Here is a 25,001-nt window from a genome sequence, read left to right on the forward strand (position 1 = left end):
GCATAGTCTTTCTCACTCCCCAGTTATTCCTCTCAGCTTATCTGCACGTGAATGTGGGACGTCCCAGTCTACCAGCCACCTCCTTGTTATGTGTCCTCTCTGCCCCGGCTTCCTGTCTCTGCCCCTCCTACCAGTCTGGATGAATGTTTCTTTAACTCCTTGGTTGTCAGACTTCCATACTGCTTGAATTTCTGGCAGTTCTGGGGTGTTTTGTTTTGTTTTGTTTTAAAATTGGTGGTTATCCTTCTTTTGGTTGTGCAAGGAAGCAAAGCGTATCTACCTATGCCTCCATCTTGGCCAGAAGTCTCTGAACATCAGCTACTTCAATTATTAAAGCCACTTAAAGATAGGAACAGTTTTTTCCTCTCATTTAATCGGGAGAGTAACACTTGTATAATCTAATACATAAATATAACATAAATTCATTATAGTCTAGAGTCCCACAAATGATCATAAGATAGTGATGTCTAGGAAAGAGCAGAAGACAAAAACTTACCAGTCAGTTAAGTCTTTTATTCTTTTATTGTTTAGAGTTCCAATTGAAAGGAAACAGTATTGATGTTATCTTGGTAAGTGCTCTAGGAAAATTATTAAAAGCATGTTGTTTGCGATAATTTTATCACTTTTCTAATTGGTCATGATTATTCTTAGCTGAAGAAGTCCACATTTATTAAATGTGTCACTTCTTAAAATTCAGAAGCGCTTAACTCCGTTGGCACATTTAGCTTCAGTGTTGACATGCTCTTGGATGGAGCTTAACAGCCAACTGGCATATGGCCTGTTTCCTTCCAGTGTGGGGAAAAAGAAAGGAATTTTGGCAAGAGATACCTGAGGAGAGCCTTTTAGAAAGGTTCCCAAAGGGATTTATAGTCACTGTGAAATAGACATGACCTCAATTTTTTTAAATCTCATTTTTAAACTGAACTTAAACTTCTCTCATTTTTAGAGAAGGGGGAGCTGTTGCTTTTCTTACTAAGTTTCATTGCAACTGTGCTGAAAAGCATTTTTTCCTTGCCTCTTTTTGAGGGGATGGGTACAAAAAACTGGTAGAGCTTCTGAAAGTCTCGACATTTGTGAGTATGCTAATAGCTCTTACAAACGAATTTCACACAATCTGTACCGAGTCAGCTAGGAGTCAGCAGGCTTGATGTCAGCTGGTCAAACACATCTCAGCAGATCAGTTGCTGTTCAGTATGACATTTGAAAGTTTCAAACTGCAGCTCCAAAGACTCTTCCCACTGCATTTATTCTCATAGGGCAGAGGTCCCTACCACACTGTCATTCTGTTCAATCTAAGAGAAGGTGGGCCTGAGAACAACTCCATGTGTTTTGTTTTTCTAGGAAAATGCAACATGGCAGCAGCTATGGAAACAGAACAGCTGGGTGTTGAGATCTTTGAAACTGCAGAGTGTGAGGAGAATATTGAATCAGGGGATCGGCCCAAATTGGAGCCATTTTATGTTGAGCGATATTCCTGGAGTCAGCTTAAAAAGCTGCTTGCCGATACCAGAAAATACCATGGCTACATGATGGCTAAGGCACCACATGATTTTATGTTTGTGAAGAGGAGTGATCCAGATGGGCCTCATTCAGACAGGATCTATTACCTTGGTGAGTATGAAGTCAGTTTATGAGCAGAAATGCTTTATTAATTCAATCTTAGAAGCTCGATACAACTGGCAAATTAAAAATGCGTCAGTGATGGTACCATTAAAGGAAAAATCTGCTTTGAAGAACTTCAGTTTTGGTGCTGTTTTAATTTTGGTTTGTCCCGTTAACTTTATTTTACTTTCAGGTAACAAATCATGGATTGATCATGATCTTATTTTCAGTGTCAAAGTTAAAGATGCCAGAAATTACCTTCCTAAAGCTAGTTCAAAATGCCTCTCATTAGTAATGGTCAGATTAGGAGCACAAACTCTTATGTCATTAGTTTATTCCCACTTTTAACAGGTACTGCTTTCATTTTTTTAAACCATTACTGGTTTTGGTCTCTTCTTCCAGAGTCCATTCAGTCCAGATTTAAAGTCTATCTAAATTAAATATATCATGCCACCGATTAAATTTTTTGTTTTAAATTTTTTAACAGGTTTCCTCCTCTTTCTCGTGTGTGTGTGTGTGTGTATTTTAACATATTCTGTGGAGGAATCTGTATTGGTAATGATAGATTCATTCATTTAAACAACTCCAGAGTATTCCAGTATATAACTGTGCCATATTTTACTTAACCAGACCTCTAATAATGGGCATTTAGGTTTTTCTGTTTTGCTATTACAAAAGATGAAGTAGACTCCAGGCCAGGCACAGTTGGAGCATCATCTTGTGAACCAGAAGGTTGTGGGCTCAATTTCTGGTTGGATCATATGGCCTCCGTTGTGGGTTCAGTCCCTGGTTGGCGCATGCGAGGGGTGGCCAATGGGTATGTGTCTCTCACATCAGTGTTTCTCTCCCCCCCGACCCCTCTCTCTTAAAAAATAAAATGAGGTAGTGAACATCACAGTATTAGATGATTTTGTATATGTGTGAATTTATTTATAGAACTAATTCCAAAGAGGGGAATGAATCGCTGGGACAAAAGGGCATATATTCTGAATTTTTATTGATATTACTGAATTGCCCCTCCAGTGAGCTTATAGAGTTTATATTCCTATCAGTATTGTATCTAAGTATCTATTTCTCCAAACCTGTATCAACAGTGAGTAATCAAAATGTTTTATCTTTTTCATTCTGTTTAGTGAACAACAGTCTCTGTAGGTTTTTTTCATTGTTATTTTTTAAATTGAGGTATAAGTAACATAACATATTAGTTTCCAGCGTACAACATAATGATTCAGTATTTGTGTGTACTGCAAAATGATCACCACGGTAAATCTAGTTAACATTAGTATCTTATATAGTTAACAGAAAAAGACTTTTCTTGTGATGAGAATTTTTAAGACCTGCTCTTTGAGTAACTGTCAGATACGCACTACAGTGTTATGAACTACAACCGCCACCCCATGTCCCCTGGCAGTGAGCAGCTACATTCTCTTATAAGTGAGGGCAGCATCTTTTCACATACTTAAAAGACATTTGTATTTCTTTTTTCCGCGACCCATTTATAATCATTGTCTGTTTCTTACTGTGTTGTGGGTGTTTTTCTTACTGACTTAAAGCATTTTTTGGTATGATGGGGTAATCCTTTTGGTATTTTCCTTTGAGGTTTCATTTGTCTTTTGCCATGTAGAGACTTTGGGGGGGGTGGTTAAATTTTTATTTTTATGTAGTTTTGCAATATCTAGAGAGGTTTTCCAAACTCCAACGTTATATTTTTAAAGAAATCTTTATGTATATATTTTCTAAGACTTTATTTTAGAGAGAGGGAAAACAGGGAGAGAAATATCTTCCATTTAAGAGATTCATTGATCAGTTGCCTCTTGTACACCCCCATCTGGGGACCTGGCCTGAAACCCAGGTACATGGGCCAGATGGGAATCGGACCGTTGACCTTTCACTTTGCAGGCCAGCACTCAGTCCACTGAGCCCCACCATCGGGGCAAGAAATCTTGATATATTTTAGGCATTCTATTTTGTTCCATTTATCTGTTGTGCCAATACTGTGCTGCTACAATTATCATAGCTTTGTATGTTTTACTGTTTGATAGCACTAGTTGCTCTTCGTCACTCTTTTTCATACCTTTTTTTTTACTATTTTTGTTTGCTTGTTTTCCTGTGAGAACTTAAAGTTAGCATGTATAGTGCTTTTCTACAAATTCTGTTCATACAGTTTAAGATTACATTATATTTATAGATAAAGTTAGGGGAAAATGACAGTCTTTAGAATGTTGAGCTTTTCAAAAAGTTGTATGCCTTTTCATTCGTTCAGGTTTTATGTCCATTTGAATTTAAAATTTTTTCTCAATATAAATACATTGTTTTAAATTTTTAAATATACTTCAAACAGTTAATAATTCACGTATTATCAGAAAATAAACAGTGGGAAAAGCCTATTTTGTGCTTACACAGATGGTGTGTATGAACATAGAATGCCTTGGAAATTTTGAAGAATTTTAAAGTTATAGTTGACATTCAGTATTATATTAGTTTCAGGTGCATGGCATAGTGGTTAGACATTTATATAACTTAAGAAGTGATTCCCCACCCATGACACATTGACTTGGAAATTTGTGTTGGTCGCTGATGAAGCCAAGGGAAACGCAACAGAGTAAGGAGAAGTTTCAAGAGGGGCAACTGGAGTGGTGATGGGAAAGCCTCTCGTTTGAGGGTAGTTGTGAACCAGTTTTTTTCATATTTGAGGGCTGAAGACTCTTAGAAGGGAGAGCTTAAGGAGGATATGATCACATTTATTGTAGTTGAATTGTAAATGGTAAAGGTAGGTGACTGCAATCTCAAGAATTCTATAACAAAGTAACTTGGAATATATAAAGTAGATTTACAGCAAAAGCATGTGCTGAAGTAAATGTCAGCTGGTATTTAACTTTTTACTCCAAAAGGCAACACAAACTAAGGAAGGTTTAAGAAAAGTGTAGGAAAATAAGGGAAAAGGAAGATAACGCTATTTCAGGGCTCATCTTCAACCTTTGGACGCGTGGGAGTTTCCATGCCCTTCCACAGACTGTCTTCTCTGCCTCTATCCAAAGCACTAGGCTAAGACTCTGTTCCACCCAAGAGTTTCTTGCTCTGACTATGAGATTTATTTTCTCCTTTCCTTCACTCTCCTAGCTTTTTGGAGGCAATACCTTTCTAATGCCATTTAGGGTTCAAGGGTTTTTTTTTTTTACTTTGAGTTTTCTTTGGTTCGCATCTTCAAAACCAAAGTGTATCAGTATTTCTATTTTCTTTTGTAGATCGGTCATTGTACACTGCTGTGATTTCCCATTCAGTTATTGCATGATAGACTTAGTTTCTACTTAATACATACCTCTTTCCTTCACCCTTCCCCAAGAGAAGAAGAGATTTTTAGCAAATCAGAGAGCAGTTCTGTGTAGTTTGACTGTGAGTACACTTTCATTTGAAACTTATTAGTGATTACATTTGTAATGAAGAAAAACTACCCTGGCTGGTGTAGCTTAGTGGATTGAACATGGGCCTGCGAACCAGAGGATCGTGGTTCAATTCCCAGTCAGGGCACATGCCTGGGTTGCAGGCCAGTTCCCAGTAGGGGATGCAAGAGAGGCAATCATACATTGATATTTTTCTCTCCCTCCCCTCCCCTCCCCTCCCTTCCCAATAAATAAATAAATAAATAAACAAATAAATAAATAAATAAAATCTTTAAATTAATGAGATCCAAATAGCAATCTTTAAGTAAAAAAACTCAGATGAGTAAGATTTCTTATATATTTCCACCATAAGTACTTTAATGCCTGGAAATATAGAAAGGTCTAGTCATCTGAAGTTCTTACAAAGCATGCTCATTTGGAATCTCATTAATCTTTGCCAACTTTTAAGAGACTAACAATTTTCAAAAAAACTGACATGATACTTGTCCATACATCATTTTATATACTATTATGGTTTTCTTTTTAGAGAGGGACTAAGATCTGAATGTCAGAATGAAACAGCATTTTTCTGTGAAGTCCAAGTTTTATTGCAGCAAATTCCCATGGCGTATGGTGTGTGCATCTCCTACTTGTTAATGTTTATTATGGATCCCATAGAGAACAGAAATTTGCAGATACAGAAGACATTTGGTACCTACTACTATGATTGCAGTAGATCACTATTTTTAAAAAATGATTTTAAAAAAGATTGTTTTCTCTTATAGCTATGTCTGGTGAGAACAGAGAAAATACACTGTTTTATTCTGAAATTCCCAAAACCATCAACAAAGCAGCAGTCTTAATGCTTTCTTGGAAGCCTCTATTGGATCTTTTTCAGGTAGGATTAGACATTGTTATTCCTGCAATTTGGTATATGTTTTTAGCATTTATTTAGAGGCAGAAATTCAAATGGGCTTTTATATTTGAAGTAGATGTGAATCAGAGAACATACTTTGATTACATGACTCTTTTGCAAATTATTGAGTCTTGTTTTATGGCCCAGAATATGGTTCCTCTTGGTAAATGGTTTGTGTTTACTTGAAGAGAATATATGTTCTGCTATTGTTGGGTCTATAAATGAACATTATATCAAATTGGTTTATTATATTGTTTGAGTCTTCTATGTCCTTACTGATTTCCTGTTTGTTCTATCAGTTATGGAAAGAGAATGTTGGAATCTCTTTCAACATTGTAGATTTGACCATTTTTCTTTGTGTTTCCATTAGTTTTTGCTTTATTGTTTTGAAACCTATTAGGTACATAAGTGGATAGGATTATTGAGCCCTCCTGATAAATTAAATCCTTTATTGTTAGGAAATGACCTTCTTTGTATCTAGCAATATTCTTTACTGTGAAATGTACTTTAATATTAAAGTAAATTTAATATTTACTTTAACTGGAATACAGCCACTCCAGCTTTCTTTTGATTAATGTTAATAGGGAATATGCTTTTGCATTCTTCTTTTTTTCTATCAGGTTTTATTAAGATACAATTCACATACCACACAAGTCACTCCAAGTATACACAGTTCAGTGGTTTTTAGTGTATTCACAGAGTTATGCAGTTATCATCAAATCTAATTTTAGAACATTTCGTCATCCCCATAAGAAACTCATTAGCCAGCACTCCCTATCTCCCCACACTCCCTGCCCCAGATCTGAGCAACACTAATATTTGAGTCACTGTAGATTTGCCTATACAATATGTGGGCCTCCATGACTGGTTTCACTTACCACTATTTCCTGGATTCATTTACTTTGTAGCAAATAGCAATACTTCATTTATTTTTATGGCTGGCTCATGTTCTATTGTATGGCTATACAGTAGCCCCCCCAACTTATTTGTGGGGGATACATTCCAAGACCTGCAGTGGATACCTGAAACCACAGATAATACTGAGCTCTGTATATACTATATGTTTTCCTATACATGTAATACTGCTTATGTATACCTTTGATGAAGTTTAATTTATAAATTAGTCACAGTAAGAGCCCTGGCCAGTGTGGCTCAGTAGGTTGGAGTGTTGGCCTATAAACCAAAAGGTCTGAGTTTGATTCCTGGTCAGGGCACATAGTTAGGTTGCAGGTTTGATCCCTGGTCAGGGTGCATACAGGAGGCAATTGATCAGCGTTTCTCTCTCACGTTTATTCTTTTTCTCCCCCCCCCCCGCCCCCGCCCCACCCCTTTTCTTTCTCTCTAAAATCAATAAACCTATCCTCAGGTGAGGATTTTAAAAAAGACATTTTTTTAAAAAGTGGTACAGTGGCCCTGGCTGGTGTAGTTCAGTGTATTGAATGCTGGCCTGAGAACCAAAAGGTCTCTAGTTTAATTCCCAGTCAGGGCACATGCCTTGGGTTGCGGGCCAGGTCCCCACTGGGGGGCACGTGAATGCAACCACGCATTGATGTTTCTCTCCCTCTCTTTCTTCCCCTTTCCCCTCTGTTTAAAAATAAATAAATGAAAAAATTTTAATATATTGAATAAGTGGTACAATGAATACAAGAAACTAGAGGAGCTTTTACCAGCATTCCAAGGTTGTCCCTTTTTTAATCTCATCTAACATTATTTCAGGTTTGCAAGTACACATCTGTATTTGCCATCTTTGAAAACAATGTTTATTTTCAGTGTGCTGACTTAATTTTGGAGTGGTACATTCCTTCCAAGAAGCTCATCGAGACCTCTTTTTTTTTTTTTTTTTTTTTTTGTGAGAGAGAAACATTGATTTGTTGTACTTATTTAGGCATTCATTGGTTGATTTCTTGTATTGCCCTTTTTGAAGAAATTAAGCTACTTGCTCAAAGTCAGACTTCTAGTGAAGGTCAGAGCCTAGATTCAAACCTCTTAACACATGTAAAATTGCTAAGTAACATTTCAGTAATGTAGAAGATCTTGAATGCCAAGCCAAGGTAATGAGATGTAGTTCTTGTTCTCAAATGTATGTAACAATCATCTAGAGACCCTTTACCAAGATACCTTTCAGCAGACTTCCTCAAATTAATCTACTTAATGTTGCTGGCAAATTTTGAGGTCACTGAAAATGTAGACTTAATAACATTCGAGATGCTGGAATTTCAGTGCTAAAAGCAAAATCAAGCTTTCAGAAGACTGAAACAGGCAATTTCTCTTTTTGTTTGCATTAGGCAACACTGGATTACGGAATGTATTCTCGAGAAGAAGAACTGTTAAGAGAAAGAAAACGCATTGGAACAGTTGGAATTGCTTCTTATGATTATCACGAAGGAAGTGGAACATTCCTCTTTCAGGCTGGCAGTGGAATATATCATGTAAAAGATGGAGGGCCACAGGGGTTCACTGTAAGTTGGCAGTATTACTCATTAACTGTATTTTGGGGGTCCTAAAGGTTATTTGCACCCAAATCAGAAAGTTAATTAAACAAACCAAAATATTCTGTTTACCCATCAACTAAGAAATTTAGTAGTGAAGAAAACAAGGAATTTGGGTGTTAATTTCCAATTTTAAGAGTTCATTTATCCATTGACACTAATATATAGTTTTAAATGCTAAAAACACTTGCTGTGTAAGAAGACACAGTAAAGGGCATCGATGCCCACTTTCCAAGTGCTGAGGAAGGTCTGGGAGGGTATTATCACAAGGCAGTCCATTTTTGGTATTCTTAAGAGCTTAATTCATCTTAATAAATGGTTTAAATGTTTGGTTTTGTTCCAGGCAATTTTTTATGTGCTACTAGAACTATTCGTTTGATAGAATTGTGATGATTCTGGCTTTCATGAGATTTTTATGAGCCAACTATTTTATATTGGTAAAATTAATTTGAAATGTTTAATAAATAAAATGAAAAGTTTAATAAAAGTACTTCATAAATAATTATTTTATTAAATGGGTTTGGGCAACAAAATTTATGAAGTGCTGTTATATCATCTTTATTTCCTCTCCTGTTATGTTTAGCTTTCTAATTCATCTTTTCAAAAATGACTCCTTTCTTATAAGTTAAGGTATATGAAAATATTTTTCTGGGGTGCAGTTATCATAGTTGACATTTTATTTGGAATTACTGTTTTCTAGGAAGAGTACTGGCAAATGAGTGTGTGTGTATTAACCTGATTCTTGCCTTAAAACGTTTATTTTTCTAGCAACAACCCTTACAGCCCAATTTGGTGGAGACTAGTTGTCCCAACATTAGGATGGATCCAAAATTATGCCCAGCTGATCCGGACTGGATTGCTTTTATACATAGCAATGACATTTGGATCTCCAACATTGTAACCAGAGAAGAAAGAAGGCTCACCTATGTGCACAATGGTAATGACAGTTCTCAAAACCCACTTTTCTGAAGAGTATTTTTAAAATGTAATCTGCATTTGCTTACATTTTGCAAATGAAGCAAAGTGGATAATCTTTATATTTTGTATTCAAATCTCTAAAATTAAAAAAGAAAACAGTACAGACAGTAAGTGGTACGTATTACCTGTGCAATGCTGCCTTGTATTAATGTTCACTCCCAGACAGCACAGCAGCAGCGCCCCTGGTGTGATTATTCTCTTAGCCAAGTGAGACTGCCAGAATTTTCCCAATCTGCTCTCAGTAAAGTAAAATTTTAAACAGAAAAAAACTAATACTGTAAGAACTACCTGAAGACTTATCTCCCTTTTTTGGAGCGCCTCCTTAGTTATTTTGTCATAATAGGAAAAACAGGACTTTGTAGAACTGTGTGTATAATGGGAATACTTAATTCTTACTGAGGTAACTAGAATAGCCCTAAGCACTACTCACAGCACAGAAAAGATGTAGATGTTTGCCTCTGAAGCTTTCAAAAGATGGAAGCTGGGAGATAATGTATTGCTTTTTCTTTGAACATGTGAAACAGAGCTTAAAGATGAACTCCATGATGAAGAATGGTCACTCTGATAATTTGTCCAACTTTTGCTTAATGTTCACAAAGTTGATTTATTGGGCATCTTCCTTAATAAGTTATTTGAGAATATAATAATGTATTGACAGCAAACATTTTCTTCATTAGAATAATCAGGATTGTAGAAGAAGCCTTTTCCTGAACAATTGATAGAAAGACCACTGAATTAGGAGTCCAAAAACCTGTTCTATTAGTCAATCAACCAAAATACATTAAGTTCCTATGTGCCAGACATTGTGGCAGGAACTAATGATGCAGAATTGAGTGAGACATAGATCTGGCCCTCAAGGAAATCGTATAAACAAATGACAGGAAAACAAAATGATGATAAGCAAATACAGGGTGTTATGAGAGCACCGTGGAGGGGTAGTGATCAGAAGGGATTCCCAGAAGAGGGGGCGCCTGATCTTAAATGACTGCACAGTGGCTAGTACGCTACAGGCGCAGAGACTGGATGAGAACGGTCTTGATGCGGAAGGTACCACAGTGTGTGTGAGGAGCTAGAAGCAATGTGATGATCTTAGAGCATGGGGTCTGAGTTGAGAAGCAGGGATAGACAAAAGTGACAGGTGATAAAAGCCAGGACAAGGGTAGACTCTAGCTCATGTAAATGGATATTGTCTTTGTTATGATATGGGGGACCGTTGAAAAGTTCTGGCAGTGGAGTGGCGTGGTCAGGGTCACACCGTAGATGAATTGTTTAGAGTACTTTGTGAAAGTTATATTTCAGAAGCACATGACTAGAGACAGGGACACCCAAGTTTGACTGTTGCAGTTATTTAGGACTTATGGCCTGAAACTAGAGCATAAGGTACAGAGAAGGGGTAGAGTAGGAAAAATTTTAAGTAAAAAGTATATTTTTGATGTTTAATGGTTCTCCACTTGGAGTCAGGAAATTAGAACAGCTACCAATGGTAGTGGAAAGGTTAGGTTGGTAGTTAGTAAATCTAGATTGGAAATCTTTGCAATTTTTTTATGTTTTCAACAAACTTTGAACACTTACTGTGTCCTAGTTATTGTACTTGAGCCTGACTCTGCGAAGTCCTGATGATAACAGATTAATTGGAAGCGAAGAAATCTGTTCTAACTGTTCAGTCAATCAAACAAAAATCGGTGTTAAGTGCCTGTGTGCCAGGCAGTGTGGCAGAAACTAAGGATACAGAATTGAATAAAAATACAGTTCGGGCCCTCAAGAAACTGTAGAGTTAAGGCACACTTTGGTCAGTTTTTTTTCCTTCTGTGGAATTGTTTTCCACACAGCATTATTGTGAAGATTGGCAGAATTCAAAATAGACAGCATTGAAACACTGCCAAGTTCTTTAATAGTGTTTTTATTTTTTTCTTTTGTGTACACGTAGGTATGTGGTATATTTAAAAGAAAGGCTAATTAATAACATGTCACCATAGGGTTTTCATGAGGTTTTAATGAGTCAGTAGTTGTGAAGTGGTTAGGACATTGTCTGAAGCACAGTAAGTGCTATGCGTTTGTTTAGATAGAAAGGTAAGTAGAGAGGGAGCGTCATCATTCTTACTCTTCTTATTCACAACAGCTTTTCAAGTGAGTCTGCCTTCAGGCGGGTTCAGGCATCAGTGCGCGCGCGCGCGCGTGTGTGTGTGCGTGTGCGCGCGTGTGTGTGCGCGCTCCACGTAGTGTGGTAGAGGAACTTAAAAGTCATGTTCATACCACCTTCTACTATCAGATGATGTATCTCATGGAGAGAATAAGATAATTACCATTTATTCATTTAGTAAATAACTATTGATAATTAAGAGCTGAAGTAAGTAATAGGGAATTACAAATGAGTGATTCTTATTTTATAAAGGAGAACAAAATATAAAACAATTTTGGGGGTATAAATTTGGGGTAGTTGAAAGATCCAAGAAAACTGAGCACTGGTTTTGGCTATATCATTAATTCTAAGATTTAAAAAGCTTTAAAAACTCAGATTATTTTTCATTAGCTTGGTGCTAAAACTTACTTGGTAGCAAAACCTGACCTAACCTGACCTGGGGATATGTATAATTTTAATCCTACTTAGTGTGCCTATTCACATATTTGCTGCAGGAATATTGGTGTATTAGATTACAGGGTATTTGATTACCCTGCTGGAGATGTTACATAATCACATGGTAGATACATAGTACATGAAAAATCCCCAAAATTCTGAGTTCCAACCAGCTCTTTTTTTTTTCTTTTAAGATTTTATTTATTTCTAGAGAAAGGAGAAGGGAGGGAGGGAAAGAGAAAGGGAAAGAAACATCAATCGGCTTCCCCTTGCATGCCCCTGACTGGGGACCTGGCCTGTATCCTGGACATGCGCCCAACCAGAAATCAAACTGGCAGCTTTTCAGTTTGTGGGGTGATGCCCAACCCTCTGAGCAACGCCAGCCAGTGCTCTAAACACTCCTGAACTCAGAAATTTTGGATAAGGGATGATTGGTTTATACTACACATTCATTTCAGACGATATACAGAAAATACAGACAAAATAGGTTAAAGTTAAACTCACTATGAGATATTACTCTACATACCCATTAGACTGGCTAAAGTGAAAAAGAGCATCAAAGGTTGGAGAGGCTCTTTCATCATACATTTCCACTAAGCATATGACATAATACAAATACTTTGGAAAACTGGCAGTTTCTTAAAGGTTAAACATATACTCACCATACTATGCAGCCATTTCACTCCTAAGTCATTATTTAAGAGAAGTAAAAACATACATCCTCAAAGATTTTTTTTCTTAGCAACTGGTGGTCCATTATTGAAAAGGTTAATTTAAGCACCTGCAGTGGTTACTTCAGCCTGGACTCGACTCCTGGCTCAGTACTGATGTGCCGTGGTCCGGCCGCAGCGGGTCAAGGGGTCCCACAGGTGAGGGTAGGCGTTGGCGCTGGGTAATAGACGACAACACACCTCAAAGGACAGTGAGCTCTGTTCCGTTTATTGCAAGTACAAGCAGGTTTTTATATTTTCATTTTAGGTAGTGATTAACATTTGCAGTATAACATCATTTAAGCAGAAAAAATCAATGCAAAGGTAATCAGTAAAAGTACGAAAATTCCCATAGATTTAGTTAAAGATTATTTTAACTAGGAGAGCCATTAATCAGACAATTAGAAGTATCGCCCTGGCTGGTGTAGCTCAGTGGATTGAGTGCGGGCCTGCGAACCAGAGGATCATGGTTCGATTCCCAGTCAGGGCACATGCCTGGGTTGCGGGCCAGTTCCCAGCAGGGGACACTGAGAGGCAACCATGCATTGATATTTCTCTCCCTCTCTCTTTCCCCTCTAAAGATAAATAAAACCTTTAAAAAAAAAGTATCTTATTGTATATTAAAGTTTCTCAGAATTTGTCATAGGGCAAAAGGATACGCTAGATTGAGTAGAGAAAATAGGAAATTTATTATAAGGCCCTTGTGATGTCTAATTAGCTATCCATCTTTTTTTTGCTTAAAATGTTTTTCTGTGTACTATAAATTCTGACTCCTTAGTAACTGTTTAGTTTGTAATAACTAACTAGCCTTTGTTATTACTTTGCCTGTCTAGTTGATATATATTCCTATTCAAGGTAAAGGAGGGGCTATTCCTATGTTGCAGGGGGCTTTCAAGGGTACTTCTTTTAAGTTTCTTTGAGTTCTTTTATAGACATGTTTTGTACTTTGATTCTCTCTAAGAAAGTAGTGAGATCATCTCCTGATTTCCTAGAGTATTCTATCTTATCTTGGGTGTTTTTCTAATGATCTGTTATTGATTAAGCTTGAATTCTCAGATTGTTCTGGTTGTTTCTTTGTACCTACATTCCCTGACGTTCTAGTATGATATTATTATTTTGTTCATTGAGCTGGGAAAGGTCTAGGCACACTATCTGAATCACTGCCAGGGTATTCATAATGATTAAAGCAGAAAAGGGTCATGATCCCCAAAGCAAGCACAATCACAATAGGTATTGCAGGGCCTTCCATGCCACGTCCACCAGGTTGGAAACTGCTTCCTTGAAGTCTTACACCCCCTCTCAGGACCTTGTCACGGAGAGAGGGATCCAACAGTGGACGTGGCAGTGGACGTGGCACTGATGGAAGTAATCTGCTTGACCATCTCAGAAGGACTGCGCAGGTGGATCCTTATCTGAAAACGATCCCGAGTCTAACACCTTCCCCACAGAGTTTTTCTCATAGTGATTTTTGGAGTCTTGGTAGGCATCCGAACTGATCTTTTCACTTCCCACTTCTTATCCTTTGCATCCCTGAGCAAGTCAGCACACGTGTGCTCCAAAGATTTTACAGCTGCAATCCAAAGATTGCAGCTGGTTAGAGTAATTGTAAGTCGGTGAATCGCCACCTCTGGTTCCCCTGGTGTTTTTCCAGTGTCTTTCAAAGCCATAGCTGTAGCGGTGCTGCCTGACTGCCAGTTCTCAGAGCAGTCAGTGCTGTGTTGGAAGCAGGAGTGGGTGGAACAGAGCCCTGCTACAGCTGCTATAACATCTTCCTCAAAGAGCCACAGTGATTCTTATACAAGAATGATCATGGCATCTTTTTTGATAATAGCCAAAAATTAGAAGCAGCCCAGATGTCCAATAACAGATAAATGGAGAAAAGAACTGTGCTATACAGTAGACTACCACTCAGCAATAAACAGGAATTACTGATGCATTGATATAACATGGTGTTAATGCAACACTGATTGATCTCAAAGAGCAGACAGACACAAAATAGATACTGTATAATTTCATTTATATGCTGTTCTAGAATATGCAAAACTAGCTTATGGTGATGAAAATCAGATCAACAGCTGCTTCTGGGCAAAAACGTCCATTGACTGAAAGGGGGCATGAGAGGACATTCTGGAATGTTGGGAGTATTCTGTACCTTGTTAGGGTTTGGATAAGGGATGATTGGTTTATACTATACATTCATTTCAGACGATATATAGAAAATACAGACAAAAATAATAGGTTAAAGTTAAACTCACTATGAGATATTACTCTCATAGTGAGAGTAATACACTTGTTATACAAGTGTATGCATTTCTCAAAAACAAAAAGGATACTAAAGGTTTTATAAATTATAAACCGGTTTTTTGAAAAATCCTATCCGTAGTCTCACTATTTAGAGAAAACCACATCTTGATTTAAATCCCAATATATTTTAATATATATATTTGTGTAACATTTTTATAAATGGAATTACAGTGTACATGTCATTTTGTAATATGCTTTTGTTTAATTCAAGAATATTGTAACCATTTCCTCATGTTATGAAATCTTATGCAATTACGGCTTTGTCATTTTTATTGCTTTTGTTTTTCTTTATTTTTATTTTTTTAATATATTTGATTGACCATGCTATTACAGTTGTCCCATTTTTTTGTCCCCTTTATTCTCAACCGCCCTGTACCCTTCCTCCCACCAGCATTCCCCCCCATTAGTTCATGTTGGTGGGTTTACATATCTTTGGCTTCTCCATTCCCTATACTGTTCTTAACCTTCCTGTGTCTGTTTTATGCCCACCAATTATGCTTCTTAGTCCTTGTAACATCCCCCTCATTCTCCCCTCCCCTTCCTCACTGATAACCCTCCATGTGATGTCCATTTCTGTGATTCTGTTCCTGTTCTACTTGTTTTGCTAAAAACATCGTTTCTGTTTTTTAGTTTTTAAATTCAGTTATCGATAGTTGTGAGTTTATTGTCATTTAGTGTTCGTAGCTTTGATCTTCTTTTTCTTCTTTTTCTTTTTCTAGTCCCTTAAAGGGACTTAAATAAATCCCTTTAACATTTCATATAATAAGGGCTTGGTGATGAGGAACTCCTTGAATTTGACCATATCTGGGAAGCACTTTATCTGCCCTTCCATTCTAAATGATAGCTTTGCTAGATAGTGTAATCTTGGATGCAGGTCCTTGCCTTTCATGACTTGCAATATTTCTTTCCTGCCCTTTCTTACATGCAAGGTTTCTTTTGAGAAATCAGCTGATGGTCTGATGGGCACTCCTTTGTAGGGAACTGTCTCCTTTTCTCTTGATGCTTTTAAGATTCTCTCCTTCTCTTTAATCTTGGGTAACTTAATGATGGTGTGTCTTGGTGTGTTTCTCCTTGGATCCAACTTCTTTGAGACTCTGAGCTTCCTGGACTTGCATGCCTGGTGCCTTTGCCACTGGGGAAATTTTCCTTCATTATTTGTTCAAATAAGTTTTCCATTTCTTGCTCTTCCTCTTCTCCTCTGGCACCCCTGTGATTCAGATGTTGGAACGTTTAAAGTTGTCCCAGAGGTTCCTAAGCCTCTCCTCCCTTTTTAATTTCTCGTTTCTTCCTTCTGTTCTGGTTGAATATTTATTTCTTCCTTTTGCTCCAAATTGTTGATTTGGGACCCAGTTTCCTTCCCTTCACTATTAGTTCCATTTATATTTTTCTTTATTTTACTTTGCGTAGCCTTCACTTTTTCCTCTATCTTGTGACCATATTCAACCCTTTCTGAGAGCATCCTGATTACTAGTGTTTTGAACTCTGCATAAGAGAAGGTTGGCTATCTCTTCATGGCTTAGTTCTATTTTTGGAGCTTTGATCTGTTCTTTTACTTGGGGCATATATTTTTGTCACTCATGCCTGTTGCATAGTAAGGGGAGGAGCCTTAAGTATTCACCAGGGCAGGGCAACCCATGTAGATGCGTTGTCACGCTCTATGTGGGGGAGGAGTATGAGAGGCAACAATTCAGCTTGCTCGGCTCTGGGCTGGCTTTCAGTCACTTTGCTGGCTAACCCCAAGCAAAATGTGCCCTTCCGGTGCTGGTTCCTGGGTGGGTGGGCTTGTTTAGTTCTAGGACCCTGTGGGTCTCACCAAAGAACTCTCCTATGAGGCTGTGAGTTTCTCCTGCCGCCACAGCCCCAAAAGTGTTTACAGCTAGAGGTTTGGGGCTTTATTTCTCGTGCTGGAACCCAGGTTGTACGGTCTGCGTCACTTCCCATTTGTTCCTTCCCGGTTGTCTGCATGCAAATACAGGACCACCCAGTCTGCCAGCCACCACCTTGCCCTCCCTGTCCGCCACCTAGCTTTGAGTCCTCCCCTCCCCAGCTGCCTGTCTCTGCCCCTCCTAGCAGTCTGGATAAATGTTTCTTTAACTCCTTGGTTGTCCGACTTCCATACAGTTCGATTTTCTGGCAGTTCTGGTTATTTTTCATTTTTAAATTTGTTGTCCTTTTGGTTGGGCAAGGAGGCAAAGCTTATCTACCTGTGCCTCCATCTTGGCTGGAAGTCTACTATTGTTTTTGTTTTTAGAGCACAAGTTCCCTTCAAACTATTTGCTGGAAATTTTAAGTATAAAACAGACCAAAACTGAGCTGCTCTGGTTAAAGGGAGAAGAAATCATGAATTACATGATTTTTTAAGACCCATTCTAGGTCTAAAGATGTACTTCTCTGTATAGAAGAGTTCCAAGCAATATGACCCTTTATGTGTTTTTTCATGATTCTAGCTACATTGGAAAATAATAACATTTATGAAGCATATACTATGGTTTAGATTCTAAGTGCTTTATGTGAGTTCATTTATTTAATCCTCATAACAGCCTTAAAAGGTAGGTTCTTAGTCCCATTACAAATGGAACACTTCAGTGGAATGAGATTAGGTGATCTGCCCAAGGTCAGTCAATCAGTCGATGGTGGAGCTCACATTTGAATTCGGCCCATTTGGCTCCAGAGTTCACCACTGTACCACAGCTGTCTTTGAAAATTAACTGAATCATTCTGCTTTGTACCCATGAAAAGACAGAGAACATGCTGTGACAATTTTGCCTTTTATGTTTATCTAGAGCTAGCCAACATGGAAGAGGATCCCAGATCAGCTGGAGTTGCTACCTTTGTTCTTCAAGAAGAATTTGATAGATACTCTGGCTATTGGTGGTCTCCAGAAGCTGAAACAAGTAAGGGGGTTCAATATTATAGAGAGAGAGTTCACTAAAAGCTTTAGGAGATTTAACTGCCAATTACTTAAGTGCACATTTCTAAATCTTGGTGTGTAGATTCTGAAGTGATGAAGATTAGATTCTATTAGTGATTATTTAGAATGTATAGGCTGTATTCTACCATAATGAATTCTAATAAAAACAATGGTGCTGTGGTTCATTGATTTTGGCCCTTCAACTTCCCTTGCCAATTTTTCATCTAGAAGCTTGTCTTAGTAATATTGGTGGCGAAATACCAAAATGCCATACCATAATTAGTTGTAGGATTGACTGGGGAATCTTTATTTACAGGTGGCCCAATTAGTGTTTGAAATGGATCAGGAAAAGGCACAAATTCCATTTTTTTCCTGGTGAATTTACAACTCTTTCACTGCCTGAGAAACAGCTGTCTAAAGCAGTGGCCGACCATGACCCAAAGAGAAATTTGCTTTACATTCTAATACATTGTACAATATACTATCGGTATGAAACTAGAAAATAAGTGTTTTGAAGCAGTACTTACACGTACGTGTAACATACTCGTGTATTTTTTTCTCTTGTATTTTTTAACTGTTCTGAGTGATGGATCTATTTTTTTAAAGGTTTTTTTAATTTATGTTTTAGAAAGGGGAAAGGGGAGGGAGAAAGAAAGAGAAACATCAGTGTGTGGTTGCCTCTCACATGGCCCTCACTGGGGACCTGGCCCGCAACCCAGGCATGTGCCGTGACTGGGAATCGAACCAGTGACCTTTTGGTTTGCAGCCCACGCTCAATCCACTGAGCTATGCCAGCCAGGGCAGTTGTTCTATATTATAGTTGTAATTTTGATGTGGTTGTGTGAAGAGGTGAACCATGTCTGCCTGCACTGCTATCTTGACCAGAACTTATTCCTATTGTATTTTTTAACTGGTTATGCCCCATTAATAGATTTCATTAGTGGACTGTAACCCACTAGTGGATTACAGCTAGCGTCTGAACACTTCTCTAAGGGGTCATGAAAATAAAATTATTTTTAATCCATGTCTTAGATTTGGACATTTTATTTTAAGATGTAAAATGTTTTGCTACAATTGTACTTTTTTAGAGCAAGATTTTGGCATGAATTAGAGAAACTATTCAAAAAAACAGACTCTTTTAAAATAGCATTTATCTGTTAAGGAAGTATTACAAATGTAATTAAGTAATTTATTTTCTAATAAGCAGTACATGTTAATGTATGCAAGAACCAGAGTGTTTCACTTGTGTTTCCCTGTTTTAATTATGTATCTACATGTAATTATCTTCAGTTTTTCCCCTCCAAAAGGAGTTAACATTTATTCACTAGTAAGTATGGCTTAGCAGAAATTCACCTTGCCACACTGCAAAAACTAGTGATATTTTATACATAAAAGGTAATAAATTATTTTTTCCCTTTTTGAAATATAATACTAGAGAACATGGTCAGTCATGATTGCTTTCTGGCATAATTCTAAATTTTCGATATTTAAATTCTTTTTAAGCTCCCAGTGGCAACAAACTTCTTAGAATTTTGTATGAAGAAAACGATGAGTCTGAGGTGGAAGTTATTCATGTTACATCCCCTATGTTGGAAACAAGAAGGGCAGACTCATTTCGTTATCCTAAAACAGGTACTGTATCCCACTGGCATTTTTACATTCACTCGTTTACTTTCCAAAGAAGAGTCTCCACGGCCATCCGGGTGGCAGTCAACAGTGGTCGTTTAAGCCCTTAGTGAGGACAGGTTGTTGAGTGTCACTGGGTAGATTTTTTAATTACAGGCTGGTCCTTTTAAATTATTTTCAAGGTGGAGAAGTGCACCAAACTGGTCATTTCAAGAAGGGAACAGAAAGGTGTCTTTGCTAGAAAATTAAGATTTTTTAAGGGGTCAATTTCTTAATAAATTGATAGTCCCCCCCCCCATTTTGCTGTTTATAGCATTTCAAAATGATACAAAATATCCCTTTATTTCATACTAACTTGATGTTTTTCAGCCTCTTTTTAAATTATTTATTTTTAGTTTTCTTCTTATTTTTTTTGTATTGATTTTTTAGAGAGAGTGAGAGAGAAAAGCATTGATTTGTTGTTCTACTTATTTTTGCATTCATTGGTTTATTCTTACATGTGCACTGACCCGGGATCGAACCTGCAATCTTGGTGTATTAGGGTGATGCTTTAACCGACTGAACTACCTGGCCAGGCAGTCTCTTTTTCTATTTTTTTCTTTAATAAAAAGTAAGATTTTGCGATGGAGTTCTGAAATTCTTATGCAGTAAAGCTCTGACTCTGTAGTAGTCTGACTTGAAGTGTAAAGATGATTGATCTGGCAAAATTCAGTAATTTGGATATGCATTTTTATTCATTTATGTCTCTTTCTAAAGGCACAGCAAATCCAAAAGTCACTTTTAAGATGTCAGAAATAATGATCGATTCTGAAGGAAGGGTAAGTATAAAATGTTGAGTTGATTCTTGCGTGTGTCACTTGACTGGTCAGTCTAGTATAGATCTTAGGTACATGATCATTTTGGGGGCTTGTTGGTCATGATTTCAGTTTGACCTTATTTTCCACTTTGAGAACTTCCTGCTGGTTCCCAAAAGAGGAATATGGGGATATGCACATATATGACTCCTTTCCAGTAGTTTCTCTTCTTTGCTTTTTTTAATTCTCCAGATCAGTATTTTTAAAATACTGGTTATTGACTGGTAAATTACCTTCTGTGTTGGATATATGTCTTTGGTATATTAATATTCCACATTTTTGTTGTACTGATGCTTCCCATTTGGACAATCAAATACTTATAAGCTGAATGTACACAGGATTAATTATAGACTTAATTAAGACTTACTAAAACTTTAGTGAGAGCTGATTCATATGCAGTACAGTTTACTCATTTAAAGTTTATAATGGCTTTTAGTATATTCACAGAGTTCTGCAACCATAACCACAGTCAATTTTAGAACATACTCATCCTCCCAAAAAACAAACCCCACTTCCCTTAGTTGTTACGCCCCTAACCTCCCCGACCCTCTGCTCTGGGGAACCGCTGATCTACTTTCAGCCTATAGATTTGCCAGTTCTGGGCATTTCCTATAAATGGAATCATATAGTATGTAGTCTGGTTTATTTCACTTAGCATCATGGTTTTTTTATTTAAAATTTTTATTTATTGATTTTTGGAGAGAGAGACAAATATCAATTTATTGTTCCACATATTTAACATTTATTGGTTGATTCTTGTTTGTGCCCTGACTGGGTGTTATCTGCACAACACTCTGACCAACTGAGCTACCCTGCCCGGGCAGCGTCACATTTTGAAACTCCATCCATGTTGCATCATGTATTAGTACTTCATGATTTTTTATCACCTGGTAGTCTGTTGCGTGGATACAGTACATTTTATTTATCAACTCATCAGTATGGACATTTGTGTTGATTCCACCTTTTGGCTATTATGAATAATGCTATCACTAATGTATGTGTATAAATTTTTATGTGGGCACATGGTTTTATTTCTCTTGGCTAGATCCCTAGGAATAGAATTGTTGGGTCATAAGATAACTCTGTTGTGCCTTTTGAGGAACTACCAAACTGTTTTCCAATGCAGCTGCATTATTTTATATTCCAACCAGTAGTGGATAAGTTCTCCAATTTCTCCACATCCTCATCAACACTTCTTACTGTTCTTAATTTACTGCAGCCATTCTAGTGGGCTTAAAGTTATATCTCATTGGGTGGGTTCTTTTTTTGTTTGTGTTTTTTGAGAGGGAGGGGAAAAGAAAAGGAAGGAGAGAGAGGAAAAAAACACCAGTGTTTCTCTCACATTGACTGGTTGCCTATCACACACCCCAAAGGGGGACTTGGCCCACAGCCCAGGCGTGCGCCCTTATTGTAAATCAACCAGCAACCTTTTGGTTCACAGGCCGGCACTCAATCCACTGAGCCGCCCAGCCACGGCTACTTGTGGTTTTGATTTACATTTTCTTGGTGGCTGAATGATACTATGCATCTTTTCATCTGCTTATTGGCCATTGGTATATCTTCTTTGGAGAACTGTCTCATCAGATCTTTGCCCATTAATAAAAATAAAAATAAACTTTTAAAAATTGCATTGGCTACCTGGCTGGTCTAGCTCAGTGGATTGAGCGTGGGCTGTGAACCAAAGGGTTGCCAGTTTGATTCCCAGTCAGGGCACATACCTGGGTTGCGGGCCAGGTCCCTAGTCGGGGTCCACAAAGGTAACCACACACCAATGTTTCTCTCCCTCTCTTTCTCCCTTCCCCTCTCAAAATAAATAAAGAAAATCTTTTAAAAATTTTGCATTGGCTAGACTTCTAAGGGAGAAAAGCTTGCTAGCCCAGGACTATTTCACTAATATATTATAAAAATAATATTTTAGGCTAAAATATTAATTTTAGGCTAAAACCTAGGAAACTAGGTTTGGGTTTCAGCTGCCAGGAGGCCACAAGGTGCTCCAAACCCACCTCCAAACACATCTGCAAGTCAAAATGTCATACTGGTCCATCCGAGCTAAGCCCTCCAACTCCAGTAAGCCTGAGTTTTCTTCAGCATGGATATCAGAGGCAAGCGAGTTGGTCCAGTTGTTTTAGAATTGTTTGCAGATATTGTACCAAAACTGAAGAAGATTCTTGTGCATTGTGTACTGGAGAAAAAGGCATGGGACCCACCCCTAGGAAACCATTTCAAAGGATGCCCATTCCATAGAATTATTAAGAAATATATGAGTCAGGGTGGAGACTTCTCAAATCAGAATGGGACAAGTGAACAAAATATTTATGGTGAAAAGTTCAAAGATGAAAATTTCTTTTGTAACCATGACCAGGACGGTTTATTGGGCATGGCAGATGCAGACTGCAATACAAATGATTCTCAGTTCTTTATCATAACAGTTCCAGCTACTCATTTGGATGGGGAAAATGTGCTATTTGACCAAATAATTAAAGGAATGGGCATAGCAAGAATTCTGGAAATGTAGATGTGAAAGGTGAAAAACCTGCCAAATTGTGCATTATTGCAGAACATGGAGTATTGAAGGAGGGGGATAATTGGGGAATTTTTCCAAAAGATGGTTCTGGTGACAGTCACCCAGATTTCCAAGGATGTAGATACAGATTTAAAAGGTATAGAAAAGCCCTGGCTTGTGTGGTGCTGGCCTGAGAACGGGTCACTGGTTCCATTCCTAGTCAGGGCATGTGCTTGGGTTGTTGGCCAGGTTTGGCCCCCAGTAGAGAGCGCATGAGAGACAACCACACATTGATGTTTCTCTCCCTCTCTCTTTCCCTTCCCCTCTCTATGTATGTATGTATGTATGTATGTATGTATGAATAAATAAATAAATAAATGGGCGGATGAATAAATGTAATATGTAAATTATATATATTATTTATAATATAAAATACTATAAATAACAGGAGACTTAAAAAACATTGAAAATACTTTTTTTCAAATCCCAGAACTGGGAGATGGCCATTAAAAAATATACAGATGGGCCCTGGCTGGTGTAGCTCAGTGAATTGAGTGCGGCCTGTGAACCACACGATCACGGTTCGATTCCTAGTCAGGGCACATGCCTGGGTTGCAGGCCAGTGCCCAGCAGGGGACTCACAAGAGGCAACCACACATTAATGTTTCCCTCCCTCTCTCCTTCCCTTCCCCCTAAAGATAAATAAACAAAAATCTTTAAAAATATATATATGTACAGGTGGTAGAGTGGTGAGGACAAAATGCAGACAACTGTAATTGAACAACAATAAAGTAGTTTTTAAAAAAGAAAAAATATATGTAGCAGAGGTTTTAAGATATGTGGAAGGTTCAAAGGCTGTTATTGAAAAGGCAGATAGATTGAGGCTGCAACCTGTAGCTTTAAGCTGCTTGCCGAGTATTGGCCCTTGTAAACTGAACATGTCAAATTCACAGGGAGCAATCGGCAGTTTTTACTGGAGGCTCTTGAAATAGACCCATCGAATACCAAAGTACTGTACCGTAGAGCTCAGGGATCACAAGGACTACAGAATATGGCCAAACATTGGCTGGTACTAAGAAAGCTCAGGAGGTGGCGCAGGGAGAGAAAGCCGTCCAGGCACACCTGCTGAGAGTCGAACAGCAGATAAGGGCACAGAACGATGAAGAGCAGGCAGTATATGTGAAAATGTTTGCTGAATAAGAAATTCAGTTATGTTTAAACATTACACAGTGATGTATTAAGGCAATAAGAAAATTTAAGGGGTTTTGTCTATTATATATGATTCCTAATGTGTTTCCTTTGATATTTCAGTTCCCCATTGTTTGCAGTTTAGGAATATTGATTTTGGTTCACTCTTAATAAAATGTTACAAAGTAAAAAATTAAAGTAAAATATAGGGAACTAGGAACTATTTTCATAGATTCTAGAGTCTAAACGGATTAGAACTTTTTTAAACCAGTTATTATCAAGGGTTCTGTTAATATAAACTCATGGGAAAACACTTAGACTGTGCTAATTTTTTTTAATTTATTATTTTTTAATTTAATTTTTTATCTTCACTAGACGACATTTTTCATTGCCTTGAGAAAGAGAGAAAGAAACATTGACTGGTTGCCTTTTCATTCACGCCCAGTCTGGGGATGGAACCCGTAACCTGGATATGTGCCCTGACCAGGAATTGAACCTGTGACCTTTTGGTCTATGGGACACTGCTCTAACCAACTGAGCCACACTGGCCAGGGCTAATTTTATTTTTTAATTACAGTTTACATTCAGTATTATTTTGTATTAGTTTCAGGTGTATAGCATAGTGGTTAGCCAGTCATACTTTACAATGTGGTTCCCCTGATATTTCAAGTACCTATCTGGCACTGTATATAGTTATTACAATATCATTGACTATATTTCCTGTGCTACACTTTACATCCCTGTGACTGCTTTGTAACTGCCAATCTGTACTCTTAATTCCTTCACGCTTTTCACCAGCTCCCCAGCCATCCCCCCTCCCCTCTAAGAATTGTCATAGACTGTGCTAATTCTTGTGTTAGAACTTTTTTTAGTCATGAAGAGCACCTGCATAGGTAACCCACAATTTCTGGTTGTGCTATTCCCTGAGTGCCTTTTTAAATGCCTAAGTCTGAAAAAGTATCACA

General features: G+C 37.8%; 1 protein-coding gene and 1 pseudogene across 6 annotated transcripts in view; both read left to right on the forward strand.

Annotated features, from left to right (window-relative positions):
- DPP8 (dipeptidyl peptidase 8) overlaps window positions 1–25,001 on the forward strand; it is a 58,628-nt gene that overhangs the window by 5,952 nt on the left and 27,675 nt on the right. For all 6 annotated transcript variants that reach the window (XR_005083983.2, XM_053670041.1, XM_037155585.2 and 3 more), the window contains exons 3-9: window positions 1,342–1,611; window positions 5,768–5,880; window positions 8,184–8,357; window positions 9,156–9,324; window positions 17,738–17,848; window positions 19,369–19,497; window positions 20,248–20,309. Coding sequence is in view for 5 of the 6 variants with exons in the window: in XM_053670041.1 (XP_053526016.1) it covers window positions 1,342–1,611; window positions 5,768–5,880; window positions 8,184–8,357; window positions 9,156–9,324; window positions 17,738–17,848; window positions 19,369–19,497; window positions 20,248–20,309 (1,028 nt within the window). In the remaining variant the exon portion in view is untranslated. The remainder of the gene's footprint in view (window positions 1–1,341; window positions 1,612–5,767; window positions 5,881–8,183; window positions 8,358–9,155; window positions 9,325–17,737; window positions 17,849–19,368; window positions 19,498–20,247; window positions 20,310–25,001) is intronic.
- LOC119056962 (peptidyl-prolyl cis-trans isomerase D-like) lies at window positions 20,318–24,099 on the forward strand (annotated as a pseudogene).

The sequence above is a fragment of the Artibeus jamaicensis genome, unplaced genomic scaffold, assembly GCF_021234435.1.
Source record: "Artibeus jamaicensis isolate MK-2021 breed Jamaican fruit bat unplaced genomic scaffold, CSHL_Jam_final contig_548, whole genome shotgun sequence".
Lineage (NCBI taxonomy): Eukaryota > Metazoa > Chordata > Mammalia > Chiroptera > Phyllostomidae > Artibeus > Artibeus jamaicensis.